The sequence below is a fragment of the Hipposideros armiger genome, unplaced genomic scaffold, assembly GCF_001890085.2.
Source record: "Hipposideros armiger isolate ML-2016 unplaced genomic scaffold, ASM189008v1 scaffold_866, whole genome shotgun sequence".
NCBI lineage: Eukaryota > Metazoa > Chordata > Mammalia > Chiroptera > Hipposideridae > Hipposideros > Hipposideros armiger.
This window is the reverse complement of record NW_017732216.1, coordinates 573,210-591,221: the sequence shown is the minus strand read 5'-3', so window position 1 is coordinate 591,221 and position 18,012 is coordinate 573,210. Positions and strand designations below refer to the sequence as shown.

At 37.5% G+C, this 18,012-nt stretch overlaps 1 protein-coding gene across 2 annotated transcripts in view; it reads left to right on the top strand.

Annotated features, from left to right (window-relative positions):
• Window positions 1-18,012, top strand: part of CD96 (CD96 molecule) — an 86,311-nt gene that overhangs the window by 41,958 nt on the left and 26,341 nt on the right. For both annotated transcript variants that reach the window (XM_019629700.1, XM_019629701.1), the window contains exon 8: window positions 6,346-6,438. In XM_019629700.1, coding sequence (XP_019485245.1) covers window positions 6,346-6,438 — 93 coding nt within the window. The remainder of the gene's footprint in view (window positions 1-6,345; window positions 6,439-18,012) is intronic.

Here is an 18,012-nt window from a genome sequence, read left to right as displayed (position 1 = left end):
ATATATATATATATATATATATATATATATATGTATATGAACACATTATCCTGTGAACTTAGAGTTAGTCATTCAGAAATGGTCATGGGTTTACAATGAAACATCCATACTCAACTTTGCCTAATTCTTTCAAAAATAAATACACCTCCTTTCTAGAAGGCTAGACATAGTTAGGGCTGCAGTCTTGTAACAGTGTAAAAAGGGAACTGGTTCTCACATAGATTTCCCAATAGCTTTAGCAGAATCTAAGGACATGAACTAAAGACCACACAACCTCAAATTCCTAAGGAGAACACCATTATCATCATAGAGAGAATCATGTTTTAAAAAACAATATTTTCTGATGTTAAAACTGTGCTTGTTTGTTTTTGTTTTTGTTTTGTTTTATTTAAAAACTTGAGTTTTTAGAGCAGTTTTAGGTTCACAGCAAAATTTAATGGAAAGTATAGATATTTCCCACATGCCCTCCTCCCACATGTGCATATTCTCCCTCATTATCAGCATCACTCCCCAGAATGGTTCATTTGTTACAGTTGAGGAACCTACATTGACACATAATCACTCAAAGTCCATAGTTCACTTTAGGGTTAGTTCTTGGTGGTGTACATTTGATGAGTTTAGACAAATGTACAATGACATGTACCCATCATTATCGTATCATTCAGAGTTGTTTCATTGCCCTAAAACTCATCTGTGCTCCGTCCACCTGTTCATCCCTTTTCCTCTGCACTCAACCTCTGGCAAACACTGAGCTTCTTTACTATCTCTATGGTTTGCCTTTTTGGAATATTATATCCAAATCATACAGTACGCAGCCTTCTCAGATTGGCTTCTTTCACTTAGTAATATGCATTTAGGGTTCCTCCATGTGTTTTCATGGCTCAATAGTTCATTTTTTTAGTACTGAATAATATTCCATTGTATACATGTACCACAGTTTATGAATTCATTCAACTACCGAAGAACATCATGGTTGTTTCCAAGTTTTGGCAACGATGAATAAGGCTGCTATAAACATTCATGTGCAGCTTTTTGTGTGGGAATGAGTTTTCAACTACTTTAGTACATACTAAAGAGCACAATTACTGGATTGTATGATATGTGTATGTTTAGTTTTGTAAGAAACCACCAAACTATCTTCCTAAGTGGCTGTACCATTTTGCATTCCCCTCAGCGATGAATGAGAGTTCTTGTTACTTCATATCCTTGCCAACATTTTGTATTGTCAGTGTTCTGGATTTTGGCCATCTGATAGCTGTGCAGTTTTAATTTGCATTTCCCTGATAACGTGAAGTGCAACATCTTTTCACATGCTTATTTAACATTTGTATATCTTCTTTGGTGAGGCATCTGTTAAAGTGTTTGGCCCATTCTTTAGTCAGGTAGTTTGTTTTCTTACTTCTGAGTTTTGAGGGTTCTTTGTAAGTTTTGGATAATAGTCCTTTATCAGATGTGTCTTTTTTTGCAAATATTGCCCTCCCAGTTTGTGGCTTGTCTTCTCATTCTTTTGAACTGCGCTTAGTTTTAATATCAGAAAATAATGAATGCTTTCAGGGTAATAAGGAAGAACACTGATTCTGATACTAAAAGCACACCAAAATTTCAATTTTATAGAACAGCCCTGGATCCAGTATTTTAGGCTCTGAGCAAATGGTTATTCTTAAATTTTCAATGAGTTTTTATGCTTTATGATGAAATATTAAAAACAATAAATCTTGAAGAGTCCAGTTTCCCAAAATTATAGCTTATATTTTGGTCACATTCTGACATATATCTTTGTGAATGCTTTAGAAGATGCAGTTGAGACTCTGTAAAGCAGTGTCATCACTGTATCATAGTTTCTTATGTGTTATAGTTCATAAACACTTCCAAACATGTTTTCTCTTCCTGTGGTACCATCACTGGATGCTGTCTAAACTCTGGAGTAAGCATCTGATAACTTGTCCGAGAGTCACTGCCTTATCCAGCTGTTACTGTTAACAGGTATTGAGATGAAAATACAGAAGAAAATTTGGTTGTCTCTGAGTGTCAAAGTAGAGAAATTCTGAAAGTATTACAGAGCAGAAAGGAGATTTAGTGAGAGGAGAGGCATTTTTGCTGCTTTTGGCCCCAGAGAAGAGATTAATAATGTTGGCAGGCTGCAGGGTAATAGCACTCTGAGGCACTCCCTTCCCCACCTAAGCCCGTCTCCCAGGATGGTCAGGTGCTCAGTGATTCTTATTCTAGAAAACTCAGAAATGAAAAGGGGTCAAGATGGGGCTGATCAGTGTCTCATCAGGCAGCTATTTGAGTACCAGCTTGCAGATTCCTGTGATTCAACAGTTAATTAAAGGGGGGGGGGAGCTCTTTCCAAAAATATCCTATTCTGCTAGCTTAGCTTATGTCTAAAATTGTAGCACTGCAGAGTCAATTTTTTGGCACATACAAAGTGTGGGTGTTTTTGGTTGATTTTTTTTTTTGAGATGGAGGGGATGTTTTGTCTTGTTTTAATCCAAATGCTGAGTACAAATACCCCCTGCGGTGGGTAATATCCTGGCTGTCATCAGCCTTGACAGATTTGCTTATTAAAAGGATTTCCAACTCTAACTGTTAAGATCAAGACCTTTGTGATAGAAAGAGAGTTAAGGGTTGATGAGTTATGCAAGTGTGTGTGTGCGCGCGCGTGCGTATGTCTTTTGGGGCATGGATTGAGGATTAAAAAGAGATGTCTCAATAATGGGACCAGAGACCCCCTGAATATTGATGTGGGATATGCCAGACAAATACTTCTTGTTTCATGACTTCCCTCATACCCATGACTGACCCTGAGAGTATCAGTAAAGAACTTTAATATGCATATAAATCGAATAAGGATCTTGTTTCTATAGATTTTTATTCAGTAAATCAGGGTGGGGGGCAGAGGAGAGGCTGAGATTCTGCATTTCTAATAAGCTCCTAGGAGGAGCCATGAGCTACGTTTTGAGAAGCAAGTACCTTGCAAGCCCTGGGGTTTGGTTCATATCTAGGTGGACCAGCTAAGGACTGATTCAAGCTCTAAGGAAGCCCTCTAATTGACTCAGCTTCCCTAGGGGACAGAAGCATGGTCACTGCTGCCCATGACGGTGGTCTTGAGGGCCCTGCCAGGCCTGCTACAGAGCGGACACACTCAGGACAAATGTATTTGCTTAAGGCCAGCAGCTCAATCCCTGACAAACATATGGTAAATGTAATGGTCTGAAAATCAGCTGACATGTTTGTGCCAAATTCTACTTTTGAGTCTTGGGAAATATTTTTTCCTCATTGGGTTTTATCTACTCCATCCTGAGTTTTATTTTGACCAAAGCAGAGTTTCTACTTTGCAGGCTAATCTGAAACCGGCAAGATTTTTTGGCCTCAGGTTTCTTATTGAAAGCTATGCACACTTTTGTCAGAGAGCAGAGTTCACCTCAAAATGCAAATCTTGCAGTAACAATGTTCTAATGCATTATGAGGTTGTGTGTATCAAAAACCCTTCAACTTACAAAGATACGGAGGTTGGACAATTAAGTTTGTGAACTCATCCTAGAAAATGTGCTGTATACCTTATTGCTGAATATCACTATGGTCATCTTTGAAGTACTCCCCTTGGGAAGCTATGCACCGATGCCAGTGCCTAGTCTACCCTTCAAAGCAATTTTGAAACTCTTTTTCTGGAATGGCCATCAGAGCTGTCGTTATATTATCTTTGATGTCCTGAATGTCATCAAAATGCCTTCCTTTCAATAAATATTTCCTTTATCTTCAGGTAAAGAAAGAAGTCACTGGGGGTCAGATCAGGTGAGTAGGGAGAGTTTTCCAATACAGTTATTTGTTTACTGGCTAAAATGACCTTACAGACGGTGCTGTGTGAGCTAGTGCATTGTTGTGGTGCAAGAGCCATGAATTGTTGGCAAAAAGTTTAGGTCATCTAAATTTTTCAGTCTTTTCAGCACTTCCATATAGTAAACTTGGTTAGCTGTTTGTCCAGTTGGTACAAATTCATAATGAATAATCCCTCTGATATCAAAAAAGTTAGGAACGTCATTGCAATAAGTTCACAAACTTAATTGTCAGACCTCATATTTGGTGATGAAATATGGCAAAATAACATCCGAAGATAGAAATACTCAATAATTGAAAAATAAATGCTTCCCAGTGTGGAAATCCAGGATTGATCATAACCTATCAACATCTTCTTTTCTAAGAGTTGGCAAATTTTTCTGTTTTTATCCACCAGATGGTAAATATTTTATGCTTTATGGACCACATGGTTTCTATCACAATTACTCAGCTCTGCCATTATAGTATAAAATCAACCATAGACAATACATAAACAAATGGGCAAGGTTTTGTTCCAATAAAACTTTATTTATAAACATAGGCAATGAGTGGGATTTGACCTGTAGGCAATAGTTTGCCAACCTCTGTTCTAATGAATCTACAGAGGAAAACACCTAGGCATTCATTTTCCAGGTCCATGATCCAAGTCACTAAGGTTATTACTTTGGAAGATGATGCTTGTGATGCACCAGCAGTCAGCTACGTACTTAAATTTGATCTTCTTTCTTCCAGTGTTAAGAAGGAATTTGTAAGCATTCTTTCACCCATTTGCATAAAATACAAAACTGAGGGACAAAACAATTACTTCTCTTGAAAGGCATACCTGAGGAGTAATGAGGTCTTTGCTAGGGTAAGCATTGAGGTTTCTTTAAGTTTGAGGAGGTAAATGTCAAGAGGTTTGGGTGGGAAAGTGTTAGAAACAGTATGTGCAAAGAACAAGAAGTCGTGGAGAACATATTGTGTTTGGGAAACTGGATTGAAATATCACCTGTTGGATGGAGGATATCACCTGTTGGATGGAAGATGATAGGCGGCATTAGGAAATGCATTTGGGAATGTAATAGTGGGGCAAATCATCATCAGATGTGTCTTTCATGTCGAAGAGTTCAAACTTGTTTGGGATGGCATGGGGAAAAGAAGTTGGTCATTCTGTGCTGGCCTATTCATATAATCTCTGTATAACTACCCTCATCCCATGCCTCCTCAGAAATTAATAACAAATTAATAGCAATTTATATGGTAGCAAGTCAGAGCCAGCTGTTAGCGCCACCTACAGCCAACAGCAATAACAACACTACCAACAATGAAAATAAAACACAGATGCATTTATATTACAGGAAGACATTCCTTCCAAGATGCTATGTGCTATCAAGTGACATCACTTAAATATATACTTTTCCCTTAAAAGAAATTACAGAGTAGAACCAATAGTATAATTTGTAATCAAATATTCAAATAATTGATCAGATATGTGACTTATACCCAATGCCATTCTATCTAGAAAATTACAGTATCCATTAGCCTCAAAATCATTTTACCATATTTCACATCCATGTTCCTAAAGCCAGTAGATCCTTTTGGAATTTGTAAACTGTTTTATACTTCTAATAGGAATATTTCACAGTAAAATAATGGAGGCTTTAAAGATTTGAAATAAATGTATACTATGATAAGTAAAATAACATATTCCAGACTCTCTTTCATCCCTAGCTTCCTCACACACACACAGAAAAGTGCAGTCAAGTAATTTTATGATAAAAATAGACATATTAGAAAGAGCACAATACCATCAATCTTAGGTTCATTGGTGTTACATCCAATTTGATATTGTATCATCATTTCTACTCTTTTTTTTCTCAAAATGGATTTTTATTGTGAAAATTAACATCAGTGATCCAATATGATTTTCAAAAGTGAGGAAAATATAGTGGTTACAAAGTGATATCTGCTCATTGTTATTGATTTAGAAGGAGCATAAACCTCAGTTTGAAAATGCAGGTTGCCAGCCATGAAACTTGTTTTCAACCAATAAGACTCTCAAAGCATCTCATTGTTTCTACTCTTGCTGATAAAAATATTTTGTGGATTTACAGATTTGTAAACGGCACCGTTACTTTTCAGATACTTCAAAATAGTAGCTGCCACAATTGTTTTAACAGGTCTTGGTTAAACGTCACTTTCTCCAGGAAGCCTTCCCTGACCTCCTAATCTTGGTTGGTACCTCTTCTTTGCATTCCCATGGCACCCTGCACTTCCACTCACAGCACTCCACACAGTGCCTGGCTACCTATCTATTGTCTAGGCTGTATGCTCCTTAAAGATGGTCCCATGTCTTTGTCATTCACCCTTATGTCCCATGGCCTTGCCTGTAAATGGTCTTCAGTGATTTGTTAGCTGAATAAAGCAAAGTTTTTTTGCGGGGGTGGGAGGAGAGGGGAACTAAGTCAACACCTTATCTTTCTATTACACCATTTTTGTTCATTATACATGTCTATTTCATCCTTTCAGGTTCAGTGAACCCTTCAACAGGTCCTGCACTGAATGTCACAGAACCTACCTTTGACACCCATCCTTCTCCAGCCAACAGTGTATCTCCTACAGGTAAGAACGTTTTTCCACTGTTTTAATCTCCATGCACTATTAATCCTTTAATGAAGCAGATTGATAAAGAAAAGAAATTCAGAAAATTTGTAATTTCTCTTCTATGGCATTTTAGATGTTAACTATTTAGAAAATAGTACTTAACATGTTAAGTACTATTTTCTTGGTTTCTATGAGTTAAGAGTTAACACAGCATCCAAACCTCTTCACCTGAAACCTTGGCAAAATCAGGGTCAATAAATATTCAATAAGAAATTTAATTTTGTGTTTATTATTAAAGAGGTTAATGCATTGACAATCCTCTTTCATAGCTGTGTTCTCAGTGGGGTGTTTAAGAAATTGGTAGTAAATGGGGATCCTGTGAACCAAAGGTAGGTAGATAGCTTTAAATTTAAATTTGTTCTGGTTCAAGTTAATGTTTACCAAGTTGACTGGTAAGGAGTATGAATTCAACCTCTCAGTGGCGTCGTTAATAAAGGAGGTCAGGCTGGGCCAGTGTTTCTATGGCAAAGGGATGTCAGCATCTTTCAGAAGTTGGCATTTATGCAAACAGATCATAAATTCCCATGTCCTTGGCTTCTGTGTTTAACAAAGTTTTCCTTGTTATTTAATTAAAACTATTAATTTTAGCTCAAGATGAGAACTGAAATTGAAATAAAAAGTAGTCAATAGGATTAAACAATTTCTTTAGCCTGTAGCCTTTGGCATATAGCCTGCAGTCACTGTCGCAGGATGATACCCCTCAGTAAATGAAGCATGTGGCAGAGTGAGAAATACCTACAAATCACCCATTAGAAGGTTTACATCCATCCGATATTTCCTAGTTCTTAAAACTTTGTAATTTTTGGTAAGCCTCTTTTTCTTTCACTTCTAACTCATCATTCAGCAATAAACCATAGTAAGTTATTCATTTAAATGTTTTTCATTTAACAAATATTAGTATATTCAAAAATAATACCTTAAATTCTGTAGTACCCTATGGATTATTTATCCATTACTGCATAACAGATTACCCCCAAACTTGGCAACTTATAAAACATATCTTGTCTTACCTGGTTTCTAGGGGTCAGAAATACAGGAGTGGTTCAGCAGGCGGTGCTGCTCAGGTTCTTATATGAGGTTGGAGTCCAGCTGTTGGCTAGGGCTTCAGTCAGCTGAAGGCTTGACTGGGGCTGAGGGTTCTGCTTCCAAACTTGAGCATGTTGGCAGCGAGTATAAGGCCTTGAGCAAAGAAAGGCCTCTGTGGGTTTATTCAGTCAGATGTTACCTAAGAGAGATGAAATAAGCTGCCCCTCGAAGTGTGTATCGTATTTATTTGACTCAGTTGATAAGCAGTCTAAACAAAGAGAACAAAATGAGCAGTTGTACATTGGCAAAGGTGTTCATGGGAATTTGAGAAAATGTTAGTAGCTATGCTTGGGTCAGAGGAGTGAGACTGTGTAGCAGAAAAACAGAGGTGAAGATTGGAAAATGCAGAATAAAGAGAGCTTTACGGCCCATACTAAGGATTCTAAATGTTATCCCCTAGGGATACCACTAAATATATTTTTAGAAAGGAAATGACACAATTCATTCATCATATATTTATTGAGCACTTACCATGTGCAAGATATCCTTCTAGGTGCTGGAAATACAGCAGTGAACAAAAGAGAAAAAAAATTATGACAGCACAATATTTACATTCTGCCAGTTGAAAGCAGAAATTAACTTCTTCTAGCTGAGTTTTTTGTGCAGTTAGTTGACATACATTACATGCTTTCATCAGACCAAACAGCATTCTTATTTCTGTGAAGAAATTCAAGAAAAGGAACCTAGAACCTATTATTGCTCTAGTATTAGAAAGGGAAAGAGAGCATAAATAAATACACTTGTTAAAAAACAGGAAAAAAGTGCTACCTGATCTACTATCACACTAAGGTGACATAGTTGGGAAATTTCTGGAAAATCAAAAGAACTCCTTGAAATAAGGTTCCATCATGCTGGACCTCAGGATTGTGTTAGACCAGTGGTTCTCACCATGGCAATTTTTTTCCCCCTACCACTTTCCAGGGGTGTTTGGCAGCGTCTTGGGACATTTTTGATTGCCACAGTGGGAAGGTGGGGGGACGTGTGCTACTAGCATCTAGAATGTAGAGGCCAAGGGTGCTGCTAAACATTCTACAACACAGAACAGGACAGCCTCCACAACAAAGAATTAATTATCTGGTCCAAAATGTCAATAGTGCTGAGGCTGAGAAACCCTGTTTTAAATCCAGCTCAGGTGTAAGAGTACCTATTTCTTGCTTTACAAAATCTGGACCTCTTTCAAGATAGTAACAATAGATTATGTTTGGAACGATACTTAGTCTGGTTTTTACATGTCAAAAAATGTTTACTTAATGGCTGATTATATCTAATAAAATGTTTTACCTTAAAATAATCACTGAATTACAACTGAAAAATACAAATTTTGTCTTGGCAAGCTGAGGGGGGTAATTGTGAAATCACAGGATGACTGGCTAACTCAGAAGCTGGTAGGATTTACCTTTGTGTGTTCTTTTAAGAAAGGAAGTGAGCGAGATGGAACATGTCATGGAAACCAACTTCAAAAGGCTATGGTTTCATTCCAAATTCTAAGATGTAATGAACTATATAATTCAGTCATAATTATTAAGCTTCATATTTTGCTGCAAACATCTAATTCATACTTTTTTCCTCAGTGAAAGCGTATTTTTTTAAACAAATGCTGATGAAAATGGAAACAATATTCTTTAACTAGAGAATATAGCTCATAACAAACTGCAAGAGCTACCCAGGGAAACCCATCTCAATTCAACCCGAACTGATTGGTGTTTGCTGAGTCTCAGCTGCATTTCCTGTCCTCAGAAAAGACATGAGGCTGACAAACTAAGTGGCGAGATGAAACAAGCCCACATGGAGCAGTCAGAGGCACCTAACAAATCTATGGTAGGACAATACTGGCATAACTCAGGGGTCCTCTTGCCCTGTGACTTCTAACTCACTGGCTGTGAATTGCCTAGAGGCTATTTATTCTACAAATATACATTGAATGCCTACGATATGCCAGGGATTTTTGAGGTGCTGGGATACAGTGATAAACAAGACAGGCAAGGCCCCAGTTGCACAGAGCTTACAATCTAGCATGATCCACCACTTGCCTAGCCTCCCATTTCATAATTGACCAGGCCACAGGCGCCCTCCTCTTTTTTGTCTGTGCACGACCCTTGTCCTGATGACACTGATATTGATATGAAGCCCTCTCTAAAAACTTAGCTGGTTCCCACAGTCTGAATATTTCTATTCCTGGACGCTTTCAGTTACCATTGGCCAGCTCCTCCCCACACCTGAACCTTGGCAAGTAGGGGAGTCAGACACTGAAGGTATAGACTGAAAGGAGCAGCTGCCCAGAGGATGCAATGAAACTACTGATTTATGAGGAAACATGTTAAAAAGAAGTGGGGGATTAAAGTGGAAACTATGTCATTGGATGAGATTAGTCGAATACAAATCCTGGGGGAAGCAAATCAGAAAATCAGTGGTAGGTCTTAAAGTTGGGTTCTAAAGTTAAGAGGTGGTAGGTTCCCGGAGAGAGTCGGCAAGGCAGTGAGAAGACTCTGGTGATGTGTTATGATAGCAATTTCTGACAGCGCTAGTCATGCCATGCTATCCAGATGCCTCTATTGTTGTCTGATAGCTTCTGCATTTTATCATATGTATCCAGGCACCAAAAAGTAAGAAAAATAAGTGAATACTGGGTGAGAGGAGTAGAATCAAGGAAGTCTGCACAGGGGATCTGGAAGGAAAATATAGCTGCAAAGAAAGATAAGAGGGGGATCTTTAGACAATGGTCTTGAGCAAAGACAGAATAAAATGAGTGCAGGACATGAGAAGTCAAGTAGGATGAGTGCTGGCAGTGGTTGTTGGGGAGGGAGCTGAAAGGTTGCTTAGATGAGGTGGAACCAGGTGACCGTGACCTTAGGTCAATGGACTATATGGACTTGGGCTACGATCTGAACATCACTGAACAGCAACTCGGACTTTTTGAATATGTGAATAATCTGAATAAAACAGAAGCTATATGCATGGTAAATAGTAGCAGCAAGAACAGGGAGCAAGAAGACCAAATGATGTAGAGTTCAAGTGATTTAAAGTGATGATATTCTGAACGAGAATGTATATATGTAGAAATGGAGAGTACTGCACCAGGAGACTCAGCAGGGTTGTCTGCCTACATATGGGGGTTAAATAAAAGGTTTTCAGGAGACTATCATACAAGGGCCTTCTAGTTTTTTTCCTAGTAATTACCAAAAGAGTTTTACCAACTGCCATAATTGTATTAATAATATTAAGCAGTAATATTAACAATATTTGTTAATATTTGAGTGCCTGGCACCGTTCTAAACTAATAAATGCATTACTTCATTTAATCCTCCCAACAACACTAATATAGATACTGTTATTATCAGCATTTTACAGATGAAGCTACTGAGGCACAGAGGTTAAATAACTTACCCAAAGTCATGCAGAGAGTGGAAAAGCCAGGGCAGAGCCTAGACAGTTAGACTTTGGAGACTGAGTTCTAGTGCCTCAGAGAGCACATGATGGGTGCTCAGTAAATATCTTTAAGCACTGACTAAATCCCTTCAAATGTGACTCTGGCATGGCTGTTATGAAAAGGTCATGACAGCTGTGCCTTTATTAATCTTACTCTCCTCTGAACCAGTGTTTTCTGAAAAATGCAGCCTCCAAGAGAGGGACTCACTTCCTCAGTTGGAAATAAATGAGAGAAAAAGAGCCTCCTCCATTTGTTACCGCTCTCCCTCCCGACATTATTGTAATATAATTCTTATTGCCCAGAGATATATACAGAATCCATATAAATCTCCAGTGCTTTCTCTTTAATCTTAGAAAGTTCTGGTCATTGCATTTTTCTCACCACATTTCACCTGGAAATATGTTACAGGTTGTTAGAGAACTTCTCATTTTTTTCATACCTGTCACCCATAAGTCAAGGGTAGTCTTCCTGATGACTAACTTACTTTTGGTATTTGTTTATTCAGTTTTACCCCCTTGGGGTGAGGTGCTTCTGGGGAGAAGCCATCAGACAACCTGTTCTTCAGTTCATTTTATAATTATTGAGTGTCTACAAATGCATCACATGATATATGATGAGATCTGTCCTACTTACTATCAACTTCCCCCAAGAGAATCCTGAAAGCTCTCCTAGACCCATAATCCAGCCATACACATTGCCTTGAGCCATTCAGTAAGCACATGCTACCCCAGACAATTTGCCTCCCACTTGCAAACACTGTCTTATGCAGAGATTAAAATTTCATACCACATATCTCTGTTATGCTGGCCCAAAGTTCAATATTTACCTTATCCTGACATTGGGGGTTGATGAGGCTACTCAGATGTGTTTAGATGTAGTTGATGGCCCATATTCTTTTAAGTGCAATTCTCCAGTTAATGTTGCTATGGATTTCAAGGCTCTTTGTGCTGCAGGTGAATTGATAGACTACAATCACACGTTTGTCGAGGGGACTAGGTGGCTATGCTGATAGATAACATGTTAATAGAGTGAAAGGCCAAGTGAAAATATTACTATTTGAGAAAATAAGTTACATTTCCAGGTTCAATTTTACATAGGAATAATGCAAAGTCTTGGATAATTGTGTTTGACTAACCAGATCACTCAGCGTCAGCAGTATCAGCCTGAACTTACAAATAATGTTTATCGATGTAGCTAGTTAATAAATAGCTGGATTGGGTAGGTTAACAAAAAATAACTTTTCTTTTTCCCCATCATTTCCTGTCCACATGAACTTTATTGAAGAATTTCTTCCTGGCCTCTAAAAGAAATTTCAGGCAGATTCCTTGTCTTTTTTTTAGTGATTTTTACATAATAAATGTTGTCTGGTCCTTTTCAGCCACAAGACCAGACGTGTATCAATAATTAAAATGTCTTGTCAGTGTAATGTCAAAACTCACAAAAGTTAATTCAATCCCAAACTTCTCTTCCTTCTCCCCTCCCAAGTGTGAGTCTGCATCAGCTGTGGATGGCTGGGATGTGAGGCTGTGTGCTTTATGTCTATGGGAGGTGGAAGAGAGATGTGTGGGAGATATCCTTGTTTCCTGGCTTCTTTCTCCTCCACTCCTACTTATTGGCTTGGACCGCTCTTTGGGGATTACAAAGTAGGGAAAAAAAGGGGAGAGGTAGGTGAAAAAAGAGTTTCATCATCAGGCTGGCTTTAATCTGATTTAGGTGCCCTCTGGATGGAGAGAATAAAAATTGTCATCTTAACCTCATGGAGCACTTTGGCAGATTTCTCAGAAATCTGTGACTACCCTGTGGCTGCTGTTCCTTTGGTGCAGGTCACACCTCTCCTCCAATTTTCTGCTTCTCTTCCTGCAGACCTTAAGCTTCTGGAGGCCTATTCCACTTGGGGGCTTCTTTGTTCTTCTAGGTATTCTTCCTGGGTGAGAATTATTTTCAAGGCCCCCTGTTTTGTTTGGGAAAATATGCATGTTGGCCTCCTATTTAGGGAAAGCCCTTCTTTTCTCCAGTATGGTCATATCTCTCTTCTCTATGCTCATTCAGCACTGCTAGTGAAATATGGGCTCCCAATATGGCTTCTTTAGCCTGAGTCAGGTATTGGTCCCCTTTATCCCTACTTCCAGGACACACAGGCCAGGAGCTCTGAGAAGAACAGTGTTGAGGTATCACATTTCCTGATTTCTCACTATCCTACCAAACTACAGTAATCAAAACAGTATGGTGCTGGCTTAAAAGCAGATACATAGACCAACAGATTGGAACAGAGAGACCAGAAATAAACCCTAGCATGTATGATCAACTAATTGTCAACAACAGTACCAAGAGTATGGGAAAGGATTGGTTTTTTAATAAATGGTGATTGGAAAACTGGATATTCACATACAAAACAATGAAATTAGACCCTTATCTGATAACACACACACACACACACACACACACACACACACACACACACAACACAGAATAGATTAAAGACTTAAACGTAAGACCTGAAACTATAAAACTACTAAAAGAAGCATAGTGAAAAAGCTTCCTGATATTGGGTCCAACAATTATTGTTTTTAGATATGACACCAAAAGCTCAGACAACAAAAGCAAAAATAAACAAGTATACTATGTCAAACTAAAAATCATCTGCACAGCAAAGAAAATAATCAACAAAATGTAAATGCAACTTATGGATTGGGAGAAAACCTTTGCAAGTCATATACCTGATAAGGGGTTAATGTCCAAAATATATAAGGAACTCATTCAAATTCAAATTAAATTCAAATTAAGACCACAGTCAGATATCTGTTAAGATGGCTATCATCAAAAAGGTGTTAGTGAGGATGTGGAGAAAAGGGAATCCTGGTAAACTGTTGGTGGGAATGTAAATTGGTACAACCATGATGGAAATCAGTATGAAAAACATAATGGAAAACAATTTTTGAGGTTTCTCAAAAAACTAAAAATAAAATTACCACAGATCCAGGAATCTCTCTTCTAGGTACATACCCAAAAGAAATGAAATTAGTCATCTCCAAGAGATACTTGTGTTCTGATGTTCTTTGCAGCATTATTCACAATAGCCAAGATTCTGCCATTTGCAACAACATGATGAACCTGGAGGACATTACGCTAAATGAAATAAGCCATACAGAGAAAGAAAAAAGTACATAATCTCACTTATATGTAGAATCTAAAAAAGTCAAATGCATGGAAGCAGAGTAGAATGGTAGTTACCAGGGTGGTGAGATGTGAGAAATGAAGAGATGTTGGTCAAAGGGCATAAAGTTGCAGTTATGTAGGATTAATAAGCCTACATATCTAATGTACAGCATGACTATAGCTAATAATACTGTATTGAATATTGAAAATTTCCTAAGAGAGTGGATTTCAGGTGCTCTCATCCCAAAAATAAGGTAATTATGTGAGGAGAAATGATATATTAATTAGCTGACTGTAATCATTTATATATATATATATATATATATATATATACACACACACACACACACATATATATATATATATAGTCATGTTGTACACCTAAATATATACACATTTATTTTGAAATAAAATAAAAAGTAGTAAATAAAATAAAATAAATTCAGAGAAAATGAAGTACACATGATGAGTTGATGGTTTACCCACTGAGATGCCCACAGAAAGCTAAAGTTCTTGGCAACATTGTGATGGGTTGGCAAATAATAAACAGAGTTCTAAAAGCATGACTAAAGGTGAGGATGCTTGATCCATTTTATGATAAAAACTCTCAGCAAAATGGGAATAGAGGGAATATACCTCAACATAATAAAAGCCATATATGACAAACTGACACTAATATACTTAACAGAGAAAAGTTAAAAGTATTCTCCTTAACATCAGGAATAAGACAAGGATGTTAACTTTCACCACTTTCATTCAACATAGTATTGGAAGTCCTAGCCAAAGCAGTCAGAAAAGAAAAGGATATAAAAGGCATCTAAATTGGAAAAGAAAAAGTAAATCTGTCATTATTTGCAGATGACATGATAATACGTATAGAGAACACTAAAGATTCCACCAAAAGAAAACTATTAGAACTGATAAAAGAATTCACTAAACTACAGGGTACAAAATTAATATTCAGAAGTCAATTGCATTTTTATACATCAGTAACAAACTATCAGAAAGTAAAATTAAGAAAACAATCCCATTTACAGTTTCATCCAAAAAAATAAAAATAAAATACCTAGGAATAAGTGTAACCAAGGAGGTAAAAAACCTACCTATACTTGGAAAATTATAAGATATTGAAGAAAGAAACTGAAAAAGACACAAATAAGTAGAAGTATATACTATGCTCATGGACAGGAAGAATCAACATTATTAAAATGTCCATACTACCCAAAGCAATATATAGATTTAATGAAATCCCTAGCAAAATACCAATGGCATTTTTCACAGAACTAGAACAAATAGCCCTAAAATTTATATGGAACAACAAAAGACCCTGAATAGCCACAGCAATCTTGAGAAAGAACAAAGTTGGAGGTATCATGCTACCTAATATCAAACTAAACTACAAGGTTATAATAATCAAAATAACATGATACTGGCATTAAAACAGACACATAGATCAATGGAACAGAGTGCCCAGAAATAAACCTACACCTATATGGTCAATTAATCTATGACAATGGAGGGAAGAATATACAACAGGGTAAAGACAGTCTCTTCAATAAATGGTGTTGGAAAAACTGGTAAGATACATGCAAAAACATGAAACTAGACCACTTTCTTACACCATATACGAGAATAAACTCAAAACGTGTTAAAGACTTAAATGTAAGAATTGAAACCATAAAACTCCTAGAAGAAAACATAGGCAGTAAACTCTTTGACATTGCTCTTAATAATATTTTTTGGAATATATCTCCTTGGACAAGGGAAACAAAAAAAAAAAACAAACAAATGGGACTACTTCAAACTAAAAAGTTTTGCACAGCAAAGGAAACCATCAATAAACAATAAAACAACCTCCTGAATAGGAGAAGATATTTGCCAATGATACATCTGCTAACTGGTAAATATCGAAATTTATAAAGAATTTATACAATTTACAATAACACCAAAAAAAATCCCCCAAACAATCCCATTAAAAAATGGGCAGAGAACTTGAATAGACATTTCCCCAAAGAGGACATATACACAGCCAGTAAATAAGAAAAGATGCTCAACGTTGCATATCATCAGAGAAATGCATTTTAAAACCATAATGAGATATCACCTTACACCTGTCAGAATGGCTATCTTCAATAAATCAACAAACAAGTGCTGGCGAGGATGTGGAGAAAAGGGAACCTTTGTGTACTGTTGGTGGGTTTGCAAATTGGTGCAGCCACTATGGAAAACAGTACGGAGATTCCTCAGAAACTTAAAAATAGAACTACCTTATGATCCAGCAATTTCACTTCTGGGTATTTATCCAAAGAAATCCAAAACACTTGTTTGAAAAGATATATGCATCCTTATGTTCACTGCAGCACTGTTTAGAATAACCAAGATATGGAAGCAAACTAAGTGCCCATCCGTAGATGATTGAATAAAGAATATGAGGTACATTTATACAATGGGGTACTACTGTGTCATCTAAAAAGATGAAATCTTACCATTTGCAACAACAAGGATGGACCTAGAGGATATTATGCTAAGCAAAATAAGTCAGACAGAGAAAGATAAATACCATATGATCTCACTTATATGTGGAACCTAAAGAACAAAATAAATGAAAACAAAACAGAAACAGACTCAGATGCAGAGAACAAACTAATGGTTGTCAAGTGGGATGAGGCTTGGGAGGGGGTGCATGAAAAAAATGAAGAGATTAAGAAGTAAAAATTGGTAGTTACAAAATAATCACAGAGATGTGAAGTACAGTGTAGGGCATATAGTCAATAATATTGTAATACTATATATGGTTCCAGGGGATACCAGACTTAGCAAGGAATCACTTCATAAAGTACATAATGTCTAACCACTATGCTGTATACCTGAAACTAATATGATATTGAATGACAACTGTACTTGAAAAAAAAAAAGAAAGAAACAGAACAAAGGTGGGGATGCTTGAAGGAAATTGGAAAGACAAGAGAAACAAGTAAAGGTTGTGTGCTATTGACCATGACTGAGCTCTTCCATGGATAAGCCCTGGTTCTGATGATGCATAATGTAGTAAGGCTCTATAAGGTTATCAGGGTGGAAGAAATATAGTCTTTGGTGTCAGATAGGCTTGGGTTCAGCTCTTGTCTCTGCCACCTACTGGCTCTGTAACCTGGGGCAAGCCACCTTACCTTTCTAATACTAATACTGTTCCTTATCTTAAAAAACGAAAGTAACATTGTCTAGTTTATATAGTTATTATGAGCACCAAATGTGAAAGTGTATAAAGAACAACTATAAAGTTCAGACCCAAAATAAATCAAGACCTTAGTTTGTATTTTTTTAATGCCTTAAAGGAGGAAACTGATTAAATCAGTATTTCCTTTTTTTTTTAAGATTTTATTGGGGAATCGGGGAAGGGGAACAGACAAGCTGCTGTCTTTTTGTTCTTCAGTCTAGTTGTGGATGATGTTGCTTCACTGGCCCATGTTGGTATTATCATTGTGCTCTTCCTGTCTGAGGTAGATCGGTCGCCAGCCACTGGACAGCCGCTCAAAGCGGCTCATGGCAGCTCATGAAAGCACACGCCAGCTGCTGGCCAGCCCCACTGCAGCCTACGCCGTTGCTGGCGACTCTGGCAGCCCAGCTCCAGATTGAGCTGTTGTTCACCATCTTAGCTGTAGAGGGCACAGCGTCACTGGTCCTCATATGTGGAATCCGAACAGGGACCCTGCTGCTCAGAGCTGGTGTCCCAAGCCTACTCCTAACCCACGTGCCACTCGTCTGGCCCCTAGAGATATCTTCTACCTTGATTGAATTTCTAGAGATAATATAAAGGTGTAATTCTTCATTTTAGTTGAGAAATGTTTTAAGGAATTAAAATAGTA